General features: G+C 42.7%; 1 protein-coding gene across 3 annotated transcripts; it reads right to left on the bottom strand.

The window, feature by feature from the left end:
* Positions 1 to 1046: 1046 nt before the first annotated feature.
* hnf4g (hepatocyte nuclear factor 4, gamma) lies at positions 1047 to 19316 on the bottom strand. 3 transcript variants are annotated; one of them, XM_029696870.1, is made up of 11 exons: positions 16022 to 16074; positions 15666 to 15798; positions 14856 to 15021; positions 14375 to 14469; positions 13641 to 13747; positions 13405 to 13560; positions 13019 to 13106; positions 12327 to 12479; positions 7066 to 7302; positions 3105 to 3224; positions 1047 to 1976 (listed from the first exon to the last, which is right to left on the bottom strand). In XM_029696870.1, the coding sequence occupies exons 2-11, from the start codon at positions 15712 to 15714 to the stop codon at positions 1867 to 1869; spliced, it is 1281 nt and encodes a 426-aa protein (XP_029552730.1). In that variant the 5' UTR covers positions 15715 to 15798; positions 16022 to 16074; the 3' UTR covers positions 1047 to 1866. The 3 variants fall into 3 exon arrangements, with proteins under 3 accessions (XP_029552730.1, XP_029552739.1, XP_029552721.1); XM_029696879.1 differs by lacking the exons at positions 15666 to 15798; positions 16022 to 16074 and adding an exon at positions 19084 to 19316; XM_029696861.1 differs by lacking the exon at positions 15666 to 15798 and having other exon boundaries at positions 16022 to 17159.
* Between the last annotated feature and the right edge of the window lie 173 nt (positions 19317 to 19489).

Here is a 19489-nt window from a genome sequence, read left to right as displayed (position 1 = left end):
TCATAACTCAGACCAATACAGCCATGGATGCACACCTCATAACCCAGACCAATACAGCCATAAACACACACCTCATAACCCAGACCAATACAGCCATAAACACACACCTCATATCCCAGACCAATACAGCCATGGTTGCACACCTCATAACGCAGACCAATACAGCCATAAACACACACCTCATAACCCAGACCAATACAGCCATGGTTGCACACCTCATAACCCAGACCAATACAGCCATAAACACACACCTCATAACCCAGACCAATACAGCCATAAACACACACCTCATAACCCAGACCAATACAGCCATAAACACACACCTCATAACCCAGACCAATACAGCCATAAACACACACCTCATAACCCAGACCAATACAGCCATAAACACACACCTCATAACCCAGACCAATACAGCCATGGTTGCACACCTCATAACCCAGACCAATACAGCCATAAACACACACCTCATAACCCAGACCAATACAGCCATGGTTGCACACCACAGAACAGTGATAGGAGCAGTCAGGTGAAAGGCCATGGAGCATATGTAGAAGTATACTATAAATTCACTCTTACTCTTACAGTTCTATGTTCACTTTATCTATTTTGTATATAATGTATGTAAACTTTGTGTGAATTCCTCTGTATTCTGTCTCTAAATGTTGTCTATCACTAGCAGCACCATATCGTCAAGTAACATTCTGAGTATGTGTAAATCACAGGAGGTTGGTGGCACTTTAATTGGGGAGGACGGGCTCGTGGTAATGGCTGGAGTGGAATAGTATCAAATACATCAAACACATGTCTTCCATTTGTTCCAGACATTATTATGAGCCATCCTCCCCTCACCAGCCTGCTGTGGTATAAATGCTCTTGGCGAATAAATGTCATTCTTATTCTGAATTGTTATTTCTATTTAAACCATATGGGGGTGCCCCTTTCCCCTTATTTTCCCCGTTGTGGCGCAATGGATTATGCCGTGTGTGCATTTTATCATATCATGTCCATGTTCATGCAAGAGCGTACAAAATGCAATGTATAGCTTTGGTTACAATTCATTAAAATAGTGTTCTGTTTTTATCAGAATATACACTTACAAAATATAGCTTACATTGTCTAATTTGTATACACTTTTTGACAGTTTAGAAGGTCAATATAACAGTTCTGACATACAAACAATTGAATTTACACAACATTTGAACATTTTCATATCATTTCATATTATAACAGTAATCTCAAAAGACTGAAAGTCACTGAAAAGTTGATTAGGAACTAAATGTACAGTTAATTATATTATTGACAAATACAGTATACTCCAGTCTGTGTATTTGTAAAGCAACATCGCAACACGTGAACATTAATATTAACAGACAATCATGTGTTCCAGACACAGTCCACTACTAAGAAGTGCACTTTGAGTAACACATACTGTATATAAAGTACATGCTGATTGGCAAATCTCTTGCTCCATATTCAGTGATGAGCCTAGGAAAAGCTCAAATACACTCACAATTACACCACGATGAGAGAGGCTCTGAGTTTAGGAATAATCTAATGATTTATAAAGATGCTACAATTTACACAGATTATTCAACTTCAAGACTACCGAACTGGAGTGAAAACCTATGGCACTGAATAGGGGAGGAAACATTGAGCATTTTACACATTTACAAACATAGAGCAGAATGCAAACTTGAGATCCAAATTCAAGTTTTTTCATTTAAGAGGTTACAGGTGTAGATCTCAAATTCGGATTTGGCCCATAGAAAAGGCTTTCTGCTATTTTTTGGGCTGCATTCATGGTGGACAAACAGTATGTTTTGTTTGTTTGGTTATTCGGTGGTGGGGGCGGGTGCTGTTCACTCAGAGTGGGGATTCGGCTGTATGTCTGTGTGGGAGGGGTGGAGCCAGGAGGAGGGAGGGGCTAGGAGAGGACTTCTCTGCAACCTGAGGCGGAGACGGGATAGGAGTGTCTGGAGACGGTGCAGAGAGAGAGAGAGAGAGGGATAGAGATAGAGAGAGAGAGAGAGAGAGAGAGAGAGAGATATGAGCCTCACACCAGAGGGGCAGAAACAGTAATATGGAGCAGTCATGGTGGAATATAATGAATGCTTGCCTGTGAATGCTCATGAATCTTACCTACCGGAGAAACAACTGCGTGCTTGCTTGTGTGTGTAGGTGTGTATTTTACCTATCTGAGTAGTGTGTGTAGCAGGCATAGTGCTGATGACCAGTGTGTGTAGGTGTGTATTTTACCTACCTGAGTAGTGTGTGTAGCAGGCATAGTGCTGATGACCAGTGTGTGTAGATGTGTATTTTACCTATCTGAGTAGTGTGTGTAGCAGGCATAGTGCTGATGACCAGTGTGTGTAGGTGTGTATTTTACCTATCTGAGTAGTGTGTGTAGCAGGCATAGTGCTGATGACCAGTGTGTGTAGGTGTGTATTTTACCTATCTGAGTAGTGTGTGTAGCAGGCATAGTGCTGATGACCAGTGTGTGTAGGTGTGTATTTTACCTACCTGAGTAGTGTGTGTAGCAGGCATAGTGCTGATGACCAGTGTGTGTAGGTGTGTATTTTACCTACCTGAGTAGTGTGTGTAGCAGGCATAGTGCTGATGACCAGTGTGTGTGGGTGTGTATTTTACCTATCTGAGTAGTGTGTGTAGCAGGCATAGTGCTGATGACCAGTGTGTGTAGGTGTGTATTTTACCTATCTGAGTAGTGTGTGTAGCAGGCATAGTGCTGATGACCAGTGTGTGTGGGTGTGTATTTTACCTATCTGAGTAGTGTGTGTAGCAGGCATAGTGCTGATAACCAGTGTGTGTAGGTGTGTATTTTACCTATCTGAGTAGTGTGTGTAGCAGGCATAGTGCTGATGACCAGTGTGTGTGGGTGTGTATTTTACCTATCTGAGTAGTGTGTGTAGCAGGCATAGTGCTGATAACCAGTGTGTGTAGGTGTGTATTTTACCTATCTGAGTAGTGTGTGTAGCAGGCATAGTGCTGATGACCAGTGTGTGTAGGTGTGTATTTTACCTATCTGAGTAGTGTGTGTAGCAGGCATAGTGCTGATAACCAGTGTGTGTAGGTGTGTATTTTACCTATCTGAGTAGTGTGTGTAGCAGGCATAGTGCTGATGACCAGTGTGTGTCCAGTCAGAGGGTCCTGGGCTAACTGGGTGTGTCCTGGGTGGTGCAGGTGGGCGGGCTCTGCCGCCAGACCTGGAGATAAACAGACAAACCAGCCAATCAGGACACAGGAAAATATATTTGCTTGTGTCCACCGTTAATGTACACTCTACTACCCACCTCCAAGTAGCGTCATAACATCTGTATTGCTTATCAATAATATTGATGGTATGTTACAAGGGTTGGGGAGTAACGAATTACATGTAATCCGTTACATGTAAGGGATTACATAAAACAGTAACTGTAATCCGTTACGTTACCAGCAAAAATATTGTAATCAGATTACAGATACTTTTGAAAAACTAAGATGATTACTTTAAGTTTATTCCACCTAAGCGAGTCTGACCACAAGTCAGGGGCCACTATGATGATACACCAAATGTGATGGATCGTGGAAAAGAGCAGGAATGGACTTTTGTAGGCTACAGTCCAAGCTATGTCTTCCAATAGTACGACTGCTGTCGGCATCCATAGATTATCCAACTTGATTAAACACTTGGAGGTAAGGATGACAGCAGTGGTGTAGTCTATGGCAATACGGATATGACTTATTATTGATATCTAACGTAAACTCACTCACTTTTGTACATCGCCTTGGTCCGTACAATTGACCTTATTTTAGCGCCAAAAAACGTAATACTTCCAGATCAACTGTAATGTTAACACCATTGTAAAGCACAATTTCTCCCCTTTCCAACAAAATCCACGCTGAGACCTCCACGCTGCCCGTTTCTGCATGATTCAAGAAGGCAATGAGCTCCGTCGGGTCTTTTTAAAAATGGCGGATGGGGAAGTGAAACTAATGCATGATAGTGAGAAGGAGAGATGTCGTGAAGGGAAACTGCTTTTTATCACTCGATCTGTCCAACTTATCACCTTATCGCCTCTAAAATGTCAATAAAATACTATAAAGAGTTTATATAATGTGTCATTACATACCTATTTGAAGGTTTGTGTCGAATTTGAATCGGATTTTTAGGGCGGTGCTACAGTGATCTTCAGAAGTAAACAGCGGCTTTTGAGAGTCATGATCGCTTGCAGTGACGACGCAAAAAATGACTAGGTATCCCCCCTTACCCCCGTCACTGTCCATTACTTGTTTTTAAACGATGAGAGAAGTGCTACACCTGGTGGAGAGAGATTGTCAGACAGAAATAGTTGCTTTATGTGTGCTGTTCGTTACGGCATGACACGTCACGATGTAACGGAGGGTCACTTTTTTCTACTTTTCTCCAGTACTATAGAGCCATTACCATGTTGATCAACACTTGAATAGAAACGTAGTTCACACCCCAGATTTTGAAGTCAACACAGTCGCTACAGTCCCATTCGTTTTCTTTGCAGCCTCGTTTGAATGTCGCGGTTGTGCACATTTGTACGGAATGGGGTGAGTTTACGTTACATAGCGCATTGATATGAATCACACTACTGCTCTCTCATTTAGCTATTTGCGTCTTATGGATTGTGGTTGTTGTGGATGGCTGTTCACAAATCTAAATGTGTATTTGAACCCAATAATGGTTAAATTCAAGAAGTTTAAATGGCCTATCAATCATTTTTTTGAAACCAGTGGACAGCCAGTGAAACATGTGTTCTTGCAACAGCTGCATAGTGCGGATCCCAGCCTATGGAATAAAAGTGGGGCTTTTATTGCTCAATCTAATTCATGCTGATGAATAAATAAAATATTTTTGGCTAATCTATACTTCCATATCTCCAGATCAAGGGGTATAACATTTATTGGAAAGACTGGAATTCTAATCGGATTATTATTATATGTAGGGGCGGCAGGTAGCCTAGTGGTTACAGCGTTAGGCCAGTAACCAAAACGTTGCTAGATCGAATCCCTGAGTTAACAAGGTAAAAATCTGACGTTCTGCCCCTGTTCCTAGGCCGTCATTGTAAATAAGAATTTGTTCTTAACTGACTTGCCTAGTAAAATAAGAATAAAATGATCATGAATAAATGTAGTAGAAAGCGATGGGCTAAAAGAAGCCTACATAACCAACTCAGATAACATGTGAGAGAGCAGATGAGCTTAAAAAAAATAAAAAATAATAAGAATAATAATTTAAAAAAGCTTAAAAATAGATAGATTTAGAGTTAGACAAACTTAGTTTTTTGGCAGGGACATATACAGGATTCTACCCTAAACAACATAACCCTCACTATGTCACCAGGACATATACAGGATGCTACCATAAACAACATAACCCTCACTATGTCACCAGGACATATATAGGATGCTACCATAAACAACATAACCCTCACTATGTCACCAGGACATTACATTTAAGTAATTTAGCAGACGCTCTTATATAGAGCGACTTACAGTAGTGTATGCATACATTTCATAATTTTTTCTCCCCCCCGTACTGGTCCCCCGTGGGAATCGAACCCACAACCCTGGCGTTGCAAACACCATGCTCTACCAACTGAGCCACACGGGACCCAGGTGTGAAGTGAGAGGTGTCGAAGCCTTTGAGCCCAACAAACAGCAAGCTACCCCACCCAGATCCAGAGGCCTTGAAGCCCCCTCCTGCTGTTCAAAGACCATTTTCTACAAGAAATCTGCCTCCAGAAATATAAGCTTCTCCCAAGTGGGTGGGACACCTACTCCCATTGCCTGCTGCACTGCTGCTTGGATTCCACCTGTCGATCTGTTCACCGTCTGCCCTGGCCTGTCTCCCCCTGTCTGGTACAGGTACACCCCCCCAACTACCTCTCTCAAAGAGTGCAATGTATAAAGTCAGAAAATCTGCTGTCTCAGCCACTGCCTGTCACCAAGGGAGTGCCCCAAGGCTCAATCCTAGACCCCATAGCTCAGGCAGTAGGAAGCTCTCTCATACATTTATATGCAGATGATACAGTCTTATACTCAGCTGGCCCCTCCCCGGATTTTGTGTTAAATGCTCTACAACAAAGCTTTCTTAGTGTCCAACAAGCTTTCTCTACCCTTAACCTTGTTCTGAACACCTCCAAAACAAAGGTTATGTGGTTTGGTAAGAAGAATGCCCTTCTCCCCACAGGTGTGATTACTACCTCTGTGGGTTTAGAACTTGAGGTAGTCGCCTCATAAAAGTACATGGGAGTATGGCTCGTCTTTTCAGTTCGCTGCAGCTAGCGACTGGAACGAGCTGCAACAAACACTCAAACTGGACAGTTTTATCTCAATCTCTTCATTCAAAGACTCAATAATGGACACTCTTACTGACAGTTGTTGCTGCTTTGTGTGATGTATTGTTGTCTCTACCTTCTTGCACTTTGTGCTGTTGTCTGTGCCCAATAATGTTTGTACCATGTTTTATGCTGCTACCATGTTGTGTTGCTACCATGTTGTTGTCATGTTGTATTGCTACCATGCTGTGTTGTCATGTGTTGCTGCCTTGCTATGTTGTTGTCTTAGGTCTCTCTTTATGTAGTGTTGTGTTGTCTCTCTTGTCATGATGTGTGTTTTGTCCTATATTTGTATGTTATTTTTATTTTTTTATTTAATCCCAGCCCCAACCCCGCAGATCTTTTGCCCTTTGGTAGGCCGTCGTTGTAAATAAGAATTTTTCTTCATTGACTTGCCTAGTTAAATAAACGTTAAATAAATCAAATAAATAAAGTAAAATTCAACATCCATATAAGGCCAGCTATGTAAACTTTAACATTGATTTATCCTGCAATAGATGTAGTTCAATTGGTAATATGTATATTTGTCTTCTAATTTCTCTTAAGGGGAAAGTAGTCTAAAAGTAACAGAATGTAATCAGATTACGTTACTGAGTTTGGGTAATTTAAAAGTGACATTACTGATTACAATTACTGTAATGGATTATATTTAGAAAGTAACCTACCCAACCCTGTATGTTATCATACATAGACTCACCTCCCAGCAGCATCTCGTGCAGAAGGTTGTCTATCTTGGCCAGGCCACAGAGTTTAACAAACTGCAGTTGTTCTATCATCTGCCAGGTGATGGACTGTAGAGTAGGAAGCAGTAGCAGCAGCTCTCCAAACCTCCCTCTGGAGTCATACTGACGGTCGTTAATATAGTCCTCTAGACTCATCTGGACTTGCAGACGCATCGCCTTGATCTTAGACGGGTCACGCAGAGACTTGGCATCTGGAGAGAAGGAGGGGTGGAACGATGATGGAAGGAGAGAAAGGATACGTGAATCAAATCAAATCAAACTTTATTTGTCACATATGTGTAGGCCTTACCGTGAAATGCTTACTTACAAGCCCTTAACCAACAATCCAGTTCAAGAAAGAGTAAAGAAAATATTTAACAAACAAACTAAAGTAAAAAATAAAAAGTAACACAATAAAATAACAATAACGAGGCTATATACAGGGGGTACCGGTAACGAGTCAATGTGCAGGGTACAGGTTAGTCAAGGTAATTTGTACATGTAGGTAGGGGTGAAGTGTTTATGCATAGAAAATAAACAGCGAGTAGCAGCAGTTAAAAAATAAATGGGGGGGTGTCAATGTAAATAGTCCGGGTGGTGATTTTATTAATTGTTCAGCAGCCTTATGGCTTGGGGGTAGAAGCTGTTAAGGAACCTTTTGGTCCTAGACTTGGCACTCCGGTACTGCTTGCCATGTGGTAGCAGAGTGAACAGTCTATGACTTGGGTGACTGGAGTCTGTGACAATTTTTGGGGCTTTCCTCTGACACCGCCTTGTATACAGTTGAAGTCGGAAGATTACATACACTTAGGTTGGAGTCATTAAAACTTATTTTTCAACCACTCAAACTATAGTTTTGGCAAGTCGGTTAGAACATCTACTTTGTGCATGACACAAGTAATTTTTCCAACAATTGTTTGCAGACAGATTATTTCACTTATAATTCACTGTATCACAATTCCAGTGGGTCAGACGTTTACATTCACTAAGTTGACTGTACCTTTAAACAGCTTGAAAAATTCCAGGAAATGATGTCATAGCTTTAGAAGCTTCTGATAGGCTAATTGACATCCTTTGAATCAATTGGAGGTGTACCTGTGGATGTATTTCAAGGCCTACCTTCAAACTCAGTGCCTCTTTGCTTGACATCATGGGAAAATAAAAAGAAATCAGCCAAGACCTCAGAAAAAAAAATTGTATCCCTCCACAAGTCTGGTTTATCATTTGGAGCAATTTCCAAACGCCTGAAGGTACCACGTTCATCTGTACAAACAATATTACGCAAGTATAAACACCATTGGACCACGCAGCCGTCATACCGCTCAGGAAGGAGACGTGTTCTGTCTCCTAGAGATGAATGTACTTTGGTGCTAAAAGTGCAAATCAATCCCAGAACAACAGCAAAGGACATTGTGAAGATGCTGGATGAAACCGGTACAAAAGTATCTATAGCCACAGTAAAACGAGTCCTATATCGACCTGAAAGGCCGCTCAGCAAGGAAGAAGCCACTGCTCCAAAACCGCCAAAAAAAAGCCAGACTACGGTTTGCAACTGCACATGGGGACAAAAGTCCGTACTTTTTGGAGAAATGTCCTCTGGTCTGATGAAACAAAAATATAACTGTTTGGCCATAATGACCATCGTTATGTTTGGAGGAAAAGGGGGGAGGCTTGCAAGCCAAAGAACACCATCCCAACTGTGAAGCACAGGGGTCGCAGAATCATGTTGTGGGGTGCTTTGCTGCCGGAGGGACTGGTGCACTTCACAAAATAGATGGCATCATAAGGTAGGAAAATTATATGGATATATTGAAGCAACATCTCAAGACATCAGTCAGGAAGTTAAAGCTTGGTCGCAAATGGGTCTTCCAAATGGACAATGGCCCCAAGCATACTTCCAAAGTTGTGGCAAAATGGCTTAAGGACAACAAAGTCAAGGTATTGGAGTGGCCATCACAAAGCCCTGACCTCAATCCTATAGAACATTTGTGGGCAGAACTGAAAAAGCTTGTGCGAGCAAGGAGGCCTACAAACTTGACTGAGTTACACTAGCTCTGTCAGGAGGTATGGGCCAAAATTCACCTAACTTATTGTGGGAAGCTTGTGGAAGGCTACCGAAACATTTGACCCAAGTTAAACAATTTAAAGGCAATGCTACCAAATACTAATTGAGTGTATGTAAACTTCTGACCCACTGGGAATGTGATGAAAGAAATAAAAGCTGAAAGAAATCATTCTCTCTACTATTATTCTGACATTTAACATTCTTAAAAAAAAGTGGTGATCCTACCTGACGTAGGACAGGGAATGTTTACTAGGATTAAAAGTCAGGAATTGTGAAAAACTGAGTTTTAAATGTATTTGGCTAAGGTGTATGTAAACATCTGAATGTAATGGTGCAGTTGTATAACTTTTTGAGGATCTGGTGACCCATGCCAATTCTTTTTAGTCTCCTGAGGGGGAAAAGGTGTTGTCGTGCCCTCTTTACGGCTGTCTTGGTGTGTTTGGACCATGATTGTTTGTTGGTGATGTGGACACCAAGGAACTAGAAACTCTCGACCCGCTCCACTACAGCCCCGTCGATGTTAATGGGGGCCTGTTCGGCCCGCCTTTTCCTGTAGTCCACAATCAGATCCTTTGTCTTGTTCATATTGAGGGAGAGGTTGTTGTCCTGGCACCACACTGCCAGGTCTCTGACCTCCTCCCTATAGACTGTCTCATCGTTGTCGGTAATCAGGCTTACCACTGTTGTGTCGTCAGCAAACTTAATGATGGTGTTGGAGTCGTGTTTAGCCATGCAGTCATGCGTGTACAGGAGGGGACTAAGCACACACCCCTGAGGGGACCCAGTGTTGAGGATCAGCGTGGCAGACGTGTTGTTGCCTACTCTTACCACCTGGGGGCGGCCCGTCAGGAAGTCCAGGATCCAGTTGCAGAGGGAGGTGTTTAGTCCCAGGGTCCTTAGCTTAGTGATGAGCTTTGTGGGCACTAACGCTGAGCTTTAGTCAATGAACAGCATTCTCACATAGGTGTTCCTTTTGTCCAGGTGGGAAAGGGCAGTGTGGAGTGCAATTGAGATTGCGTCATCTGTGGATCTGTTGGGGCGGAATGCGAATTGGAGTGGGTCTAAGGTATCCGGGATGATGCTGTTAATGAGATTCCCTTTGTAGTCCGTAATAGTTTTCATGCCTTGCCACATCCGACGAGCGTCAGAGCCGGTGTTGTAGGATTCTATCTTAATCCTGTATTGACACTTCGCCTGTTTGATGGTTTGTCTGAGGGCATCGCGGGATTTCTTATAAGCGTCCGGATTAATGCTTTAAGCACCAGCTGTCAGAGCAGCTCACAGATCTCTGCACCTGTACATAGCCCATCTTTAATTGAGCCCAAACTACTACCTTTTCCCCTACTGTATTTATTTATTTTATTTATTTTGCTCCTTTGCACCATATTATTTATATTTTAACTTTTAACTTTCTTCAAACTACAAATCTACCATTCCAGTGTTTTTTCTTGCCATACTTTATTTACTTTGCCACCATGGCATTTTTTTGCCTTTACCTCCATTATCTCACATCATTTGCTCACATTGTATATAGTCTTATTTTTTTTCTACTGCATCATTGATTGTATGTTGTTTTACTCCATGTGTAACTCTGTGTTTTTGTATGTTGTCGAACTGCTTTGCTTTATCTTGGCCAGGTCGCAATTGTAAATGAGAACTTGTTCTCAACTTGCCTACCTGGTTAAATAAAGGTGAAATAAAATAAAATAAAAAATTAGTGTCCCGCTCCTTGAAATTGGTTGCTCTAGCCTTTAGCTCAATGCGGATGTTGCCTGTAATCCATGGCTTCTGGTTGGGATATGTACGTACGGTCACTGTGGGGATGACATCATTGATGCAGCTATTGATGAAGCCGATGACTGAGGTGGTGTACTCCTCAATGCCATTGGATGAATCCCGGAACATATTCCAGTCTGTGCTAGCAAAACAGTTCTGTAGCGTAGCATCCGCGTCATCTGACCATTTCCATATTGAGCGAGTCACTGGTACTTCCTGCTTTAGTTTTTGCTTGTAAGCAGGAATCAGGATGATAGAATTATGGTCAGATTTGCCAAATGGAGGGCGAGAGAGAGCATTGTATGCGTCTCTGTGTGTGGAGTAAAGGTGGTGTAGGGTTTTTTTTCCCTCTGGTTGCACATGTGACATGCTGGTAGAAATGAGATAAAACGTATTTAAGTTTGCCTGCATTAAAGTCCCCGGCCACTAGGAGTGCCGCTTCTGGATGAGCATTTTCTTGTTTGCTTATGGCCTTATACAGCTGGTTGAGTGCGGTCTTAGTGCCAGCATCGGTTTGTGGTGGTAAATAGACGGCTATGAAAAATATAGATGAGAACTCTCTTGGTAGATAGTGTGGTCGACAGCTTATCATGAGGTACTCTACCTCAGGCGAGCAATACCTCGAGACTTCTTTAATATTAGACATCGCACACCAGCTGTTATTGATAAATAGACACACACCCCCGTCCCTCGTCTTCCCAGACGTAGCTTCTCTGTCCTGCCGATGCATGGAAAATCCCGCCATCTCTTTATTATCCGTGTCGTTGTTCAGCCACGACTTGGGGAAACATAAGATATTACAGTTTTCAATGTTCCGTTGGTAGGATAGTCTTGATCATATAACATCCATTTTGTTTTCCAGTGATTGCACGTTGGCCAATAGAACGGATGGTAGTAGAGGTTTACTCAGTCGCCTACGGATTCTCAGAAGGCAGCCGACATCCGCCCTCTTTTTTCCATCTTTTCTTCACGCAAATATCCTTCGCGTTGGACTCATTAAAGAAAACATATTTGTACAGTTCGTGGTGAGTAATTGCTGTTCTGATGTCCAGAAGTTATTTTCGGTCATAAGAGACGGTAGCAGCAACAATATGTACAAAATAAGTGAAAAAATAAGTTACAAACAACGCAAAAAACGGACAAAATAGCACAGTTGGTTAGGAGCCCATAAAACGGCAGCCATCCCCTCCGGCGCCATTTTTGATATGATATGAAATGATATACGTGCAGGCTTTTGGCGTCTGCTGAAACAGAGGCAACAGAGAACAGTCACGTGTCAATGATTAACAAAACCATTCAAATCAGCTTTGTTTGGTTGAATACGGAAGCTATTGTGTGGTATGTGGGCGTGTAAAAGTGGAAGGCTGCCTGAGTCGGGGTTGTTAAAGTCCTTACCAGGGTCAAAGAAGACAATGGCCTTGAGAGCAGCATACTCATTGTCATCTATCTGGATGTCCTGGAAGGGCAGGACCAGCTCATCTAGAACACGGTTAGCTACACGACCGATGTCCGGCTCCGCACTGCTACCATGGATCACACACCCATTACCTGGAGAGGGAGAGAGGGGAAGGGGAGGGAAATGTGTGTTTTGGGAGAGGGGTAGGGGGGTTGAGTGTGTGTTTCTCCACATGTTGCGGGGGATGTATGTATGTGTGTGTGTGTGTGTGTGTGTGTGTGTGTGTGTGTGTGTGTGTGTGTGTGTGTGTGTGTGTGTGTGTGTGTGTGTGTGTGTGTGTATGCATTAGTGCCTGTGTCTATGTTGGTGAATGTACTTGAAGCATGTCACTTACAATCCCCATTTACATTACTTATCAATTATTTTCATAGTTTTACCATCTACAAATCATCTGTAGGTGGCGATCCACAAAAAGTGTCTTCCATGTCTTTCTGTCTGATAAAACATGTTTAAGTCAGAGGCCTCCAAATACTTGAGTCAATGATTATCTGATTGTATAACAGTCTTACAGGGCAACCGACCTGTTAGCCTTGATGTGTCAGCTTTAAATCAAGCTTAGCACGGCAGTATAGCAGGTTCTGATTGAGTGTTACTGAGGCATACAGGTGAGAGGTGATTGGTCAGTTCTTACCAAGAAGCAGGATGTCCTTATAAGGCATTGACCTCTTGGCGACCCCTAGTAGAAGGTGTTCCCCTGCATGAGCCCTGAGCAGACTCACCTGGACAAACACAGACACACAGAGACACAGACACAGGAAACACACACAGGGTGAGAAACAATGACATGAGTGACCGAACACAGGCTACAAACATATCTCAGTTCAAGACTCATTTGACTCTAAACCATTAGCTACGGACTGAAGCTAGGTCCATTACTTTGTGTTTCTGGAAGGTCACAAGCACATTCAAAAGGCTTTAGAAGAGTCATGGCATAACTTTGGTAACCACTGTTTTGCTTTAGTTCCAGTCACTACTAGGTGGTCATGTAGCTAAGCCCAGACTAGACAGGTTGTTTACCTGGTCATCCAGGGGCAGCTCACCGAAGGCAGGGATGTATTTGGCCCATTCCACCAGCACTAGCAGCTGTTGTCTCATGGAGTCACAGACATCACCCACACCAGCTGACTTCTGTTCTGACACATCTACTGCACCCCTGGGACTGGACACACTGATCTAGAGTGGGGAGAGAGAATGAGTAGTCATGCAGATGATTGGAAACACTGATGATGTGTGTGTGTACATGTGTGTTTTACCTGTTGAGACAGTGACTCTGCCTGGGCCAGAACAGTGATAGGTGGGAGATCCTGACTGTCCTGAATGTTTCTTCTGGAGCTGATACGATCTCTCTCATTCTGAACCGCTGAAATACACACACACACACACACACACACACACACACACACACACACACACACACACACACACACACACACACACACACACACACACACACACACATCAGATCCGAGCTATTAGTATGATATTACCATGTTACCATTTCCAGAATCTAAGGTATAGGACTGAGAAACACATATATTCAAGTCCCAGTTTGCTACAATATCATAATAATCATTTGAATAGCTGACTTTTAGTTCAGACCAATGCAGGAGAACAGGCTGTGTAGAGAGGTGAAGTCAAAAGTTAACCAATAGCAGCCCTGAACAACATGTCTGAAAGGCACATGATTGGGTGTCATAAAGCTCGCTGCCAAGGTTACAGGGCCCATAAACACACACACACACAAACACACACAATCCTTTTCTGATATCCGTCATAAACACAGTGTTCTCTGAATAATCATGTTTAGTTTATGGCAACGCTGGTTTCAGCCTCCCAGCCCTGATGCCCTCCTCACACTGACTGCTTGATTTGTTTCATTTGTGAGTACAGAGCTAGTGCTGGAACAAAAGCCTGCACATTGATGGAGATGAGCTCCATTTCTATTGGTATTCAGTAATACTGATGGTTCTGGTTTGATGTGGCCAACCTTCTTTCTTCATGCCAGCTCTGAAACACTTGTGGAGCCTGCAGAACCGACACTGGTTCCTCTTGTCCTTGTCCACCACACACTGACGGTTAAACCTGGAGACGCACAGACAGATTACTGTCAATGTCTTAACTCTATGGGCCTACCTTGTCCTTCTGTTCATTGCAATATGACTACACTCTTAGAAAAAAGGGTTCCAAAAGGGGTTTTCAGCTGTCCCCATAGGAGCACCCTTTTTGGTTCCAGGTAGAACCCTTTTGGGTTCCAGGTAGAACCCTCTGTGGAAAGTCATGGAACCCCAAAAGGTTCTACCTGGCACCAAAAAGGGTTCCGAAGAACCCTTGTCGGTTCTAGATAGCACCTTTTTCTAAGAGTGTACTGTACCTGCAGGAGTGTAATGCTAATATTGTGTCTGTTAGTGTAGACATAGGCTCTGGTAGCTGCAGCTATAGGCTGAAAACACAAACACACACTCCCCTACCTGCAGGAGTAGATGTGGTTCTTGCGTATGGAGCGTCTGAAGAAGCCTTTACATCCATCACAGCTGGAGGCTCCATAGTGTTTCCCTGTAGCCTTGTCTCCACATATGGCACAGTTAGAGTTCCCAACATCTGCCTGGGACAGGCCCGGCTCCGCTGGCATACTGTCTGGAACACACATTATCCAAAGACTGGGTTAGACCGCTGAGCTGAAGTCTATAGGTATAAGTGCAGGGAGCTAATACACGTTTTATGGCCTCAGAAAAGGTTACTCATCATGCATGTACACACACACACACACACACACACACACACACACACACACACACACACACACACACACACACACACACACACGCGTACACACGCATCCTCCTGGCATCAGAAAACCTCCTCAATTGAAATAGAGAATCAATCATTCCTTTGTGCATGTGAAATCAAGGCATCTTGACAAAGGAAGAGAAGGACTCAGTGGGGATTCAGATCTGTACTAGCTGACTGGTATCTGTATGGTGACAGATAGGGAATTGGCTTGATTAGGAAAGCCTTTGGTGCTTTTATCTGGGATACATGTGAAGGACAGCAATAATATTAAACCTCACTCCAAAACCATGCAGAGTTAGGGTTGATCTAGTTTTTCTATATCTACATGGTTCCAGAGATGAGAAGAGCCTTAAAAACCCAAGTCCCAACCTCCACAGACCCAGACTTAGAACAAGAACCAGCGTATTGGAACATGGACCCAGACCCCATGTGATGTCAAGACCAAAACCATGAGATCAAGACTTATAAATATTGCAACAAAAACACACCAGAAATATGCTTGCATACACCAACCACGTCCAAGGTGGAGGAATACATCTTGACAATGCCAGAGAGAAGAAAGTCAGTGTTTGACCAACTTTCCTTTTATCCATCAACGTGTTGAGATGACTTCTCCTCTTCCTGTTGGCCCACAATAAACCTGTCTTCATGACACACTGTAGATTCACATCCTAACAGACCTCGTATCACTCATGGATTATTCATTCATGGATAAATGCAATATTTAACTGTTTTTTTAAGTGCAGTAATGAGTGTGAGTGTATAAGTAGAATGACAAACTACATGTCTACGTATGTAAACTATGCGTGTGTGTGTGTGTTTGTGTGCGTGTGGGTCCACTCACCTCCCCCACCATAGAGGACGTCAGCATGATCGAAGCCCAGGGTGCTGTACGTTGGGTCCAGTCCCTCACTGTAGTTGGCTACATCCATGTCCAACAGGGAGTTACTCACTGACGCAGATGGATACTTCATCCCTCGCTTTCTTTCCCTCTGTCTCTCTCTCTCACTCGCTCTATCCTTTTACTGGCTCTTCTCCCTCTCTCTTTTTCTCTGCCCGTCTTTCTCGCTGTCTCTGTTTATTTGTTCCAATTTCTTTCACTATCACTTTGTCTATTTCTTCTTCTTAACCGTCTTCTTAACCTTCTTCTTCACCTTCTTCTTCTTCACCTTCTTCTGTCACATACAGTTCTTCCACCTTTCGGAGTGCAGAAGGTAACCTAAGGTCCCTGCCATTTGATTGGTCACCTACAACGAAAGTGGGTGGGCCTTGACGAAGGCATCTCACCTAGTTGCACATTACTTATCTCTGTCTTTCTTTTATCTGTCCTTATTTCCCTCACTTATCACAGGGCTGGAGAGATATGGGAGAGATAGATATTCTCTGTTTGTGAGACATATTGGCAGGTTTGACAGGGTGGTGATGATGTCATTAGGTGTGTGTGTTTGTAGCCAGTATTCTGTGGCCTCCATAGCCTGCCTAATCTAATCAATAGCTGAGCAATACAACAGCATCTAATCTACAGGGAGGCAGAGAGGACAGAGAAAAACACCCATTGACTCCTATGAACTTCTCTCTATCCTTTTGTATTGCTGATCATAAACAAGACATGGTTGACCCTCTACTCCCACTATTCACATAGTTTCACTACACTAAATACCTCTGTTAGAGATTGAATGTAATCTGATTGAGGTAATATAATGAATCTAATATAATTGAATGGCTTGCATCATTCCGTTTATGATTAGGGCAATAATCATGACGGTAGGAAGGAGGGTGTGGGGATATACAGTATACCAAGAGCAGTTACTGTGGTAAATGTTTCATAATGGCACATACAAATGTAGGATCTTAATTTGATCAACCTTTAATTACTGAGAATTTTCCTGCTCAGCAGAAAATGCAAACTAGTATATTTGATTTTTAAAAAGGCGTTTAATAAAGTTTGTAATTTCCACTTTGACATTTCAGAATTGATTTGCCCTGACAAAAAAATGATAAACCCCTACAAAAAATGTCCATTAATTCAAATTTCCTGTTGCTGCAGGATAATTTTTCTGCTGTTGCAAACTGGCTCAAATTAAGATCCTACATCTATTGCACTAATCGACTAGAGAAAAAGGAGAGAGAAAAAGGAGTTGTGTGCATGTGTGTGACAGAGACTGTGTGTGTGTGTGTGTGTGTGTGTGACAGAGACTGTGTGTGTGTGTGTGTGTGTGTGTGTGTGTGTGTGTGTGTGTGTGTGTGTGTGTGTGTGTGAGAGAGAGAGAGAGAGACATAGACAAAGGTAGATAACATCACCCATAAGGTTACCTGATGAAGACCATGCTAGTGAAAATGTGTTTGCTTCATGACATTAGTAACAAACAGCTTTCTTTTCAAACACAGCAGCCGAACCATATTACAGTCTCTGTCTCTGCTGCCTAGCATCAATGCCTGTTTCTCCCGGAGCACACACACTGTAGTCACATGTCTGGTTGGTGTGTTAGCAACTAAAACACCACAGCAGGGCCATTAAACCCAGAGCTAACAGGCTAGCACTGTGTGAAATACTCATAACCCTATCTGTCTGTTTGACATTTCAAACCTTTTAAACACTGTATAGCACAGGTATACAGACCACACACAATGCTAAAAATATGGAGCTATCTTGGTCTTCCTTTAGAGATTGTCATTAGAAGTGAGTCTGATGAAACCGATTAAAAAGTACCTTTTAGTTCAAGTAGAGAACGTGGAATGGGTTATCATTTGATCTTTACCATCCTGTGTGCAACAAAGATATCTGTTTTACCACAAGAAAACACCTGTGTTGTATACATACCGTCTTTCTCTCTTCCAGCCAGGAGAGATTATTCTACATTATAAACTGGGTGGTTCGAGTCCTGAATGCTGATTGGCTGACAGCCGTAGTATATCAGACCATATACCACGGGTATGACAAAACATTTATTCATACTGCTCCAATTACGTTGGTAACCAGTTTATAATATCAATAAGGCATGAGGGGTGTGGTATATGGCCAATATACCACGGCTAAGGGCTGTATCCAGGCACACCGTGCTGCGTTGTGCATAAGAACAGCTCTTAGCCGTGGTATATTGGCCCTATACCACACCTCCTCGTGCCTTATTACTTAATTATCCAATTTAGATATTAGTAAAAGTTGCAGCATTCCAACCTTTGGATTACTTTGAACAGAATATCTTGAATATTACACTTTCACTATCTCAAGCTGGTGTCATCCTTTCATCTTCTCACTGAGAGCCAATGGTCTCGTATCAAAGGCATTGAATTGATTAAATGATCCTTTAAAAACATTGGTCTAATATAAGGAAGTCAGGGTCTAGCTCTACCGTTGATGGGTGGGTAGGTATACATGCAATGAGAACAACGAGGTTGACTACAGCCATACGCTAACACATGTTTTATGGAACTGTATGAGGAAGTTCTCACTTCACACAGTTTTACAATTCACACAAGTAAAGTAAGCTATGGCGTAGCCCAACTACCACCCTCTTTAGTTGTTCTATTTGGAGATATTAAATGAATTATATTTATTTTAGTAGGCAATTAATGGAAATGTTCTGTTTTATGTCTGTGGGATATAGGCTAGGCTACCTGAGAGCTAGCTCACTCATACTGTAACTCCCATAATCTAGCTGTCCTGTGCAGGTGGGGTAACACCCCACTAGACAAACACAGGACCACGTGACAAGTCAATGTCTCTAGTTGGAGCGCTACGACCCAAATACAGCTGAACCGACAAGGAACGGTACGAACGCAGCTGATGTCTCACTTTTGAACACTCAACAACGTTAATTATCATCGCTGTGATAATGTCACTGTATACGATGTAGGCTACAAACATCATGTTCATTCTTTATATTTTCAGAGGAGACCGCTTACCTGTTTTTTGTCCGTCAGCTATGTACATTAATTCAACAGAACGTGAGTCCACCTGTAAACTAGCCACCAGCGTTGAAGCGACACTTGTCCCACGGTGTCACCGCACGAAATGGGAGAGTCGTGGGTGAGGAGTTGCAACAACACACGGAAGGTTGGAAGGGAAAGAAAGCTATGGGCCTATAATTCATTGAGCGACACATTTGATGGCGCCGGCATAGGCTCTCATTACATCGATTTACTAAACAAACTGAAAGTAGGGTGGGGACGTTAAACAGTAACTAGCCTCCATAAAACCCAGAGGAAAAGGAATATAGGTGTGTGTGTGTGTGTGTGTGTGGTGTCAGCATTGCCAATTCTGTCGAGACGGGGAAAGAGTGAAGAGGAGGTAATGTTTCACAAAATAATA

Source organism: Salmo trutta, chromosome 2, assembly GCF_901001165.1.
Source record: "Salmo trutta chromosome 2, fSalTru1.1, whole genome shotgun sequence".
Taxonomy (NCBI): Eukaryota; Metazoa; Chordata; class Actinopteri; order Salmoniformes; family Salmonidae; genus Salmo; species Salmo trutta.
Note: the sequence above shows the minus strand (reverse complement) of the source record. Positions and strands in the feature narration are given on the sequence as shown.

Coding starts and splice junctions, on each gene's coding strand:
- hnf4g (XM_029696861.1), bottom strand. CDS start 16,151: ATGAAGTATCCATCTGCGTCAGTGAGTAACTCCCTGTTGGACATGGAT. Junction 15,022..16,021: donor CGTCCTCTATGGTGGGGGAG/GTGAGTGGACCC, acceptor TGTGTGTTCCAG/ACAGTATGCCAGCGGAGCCG. Junction 14,470..14,855: donor AACCACATCTACTCCTGCAG/GTAGGGGAGTGT, acceptor GTGCGTCTCCAG/GTTTAACCGTCAGTGTGTGG.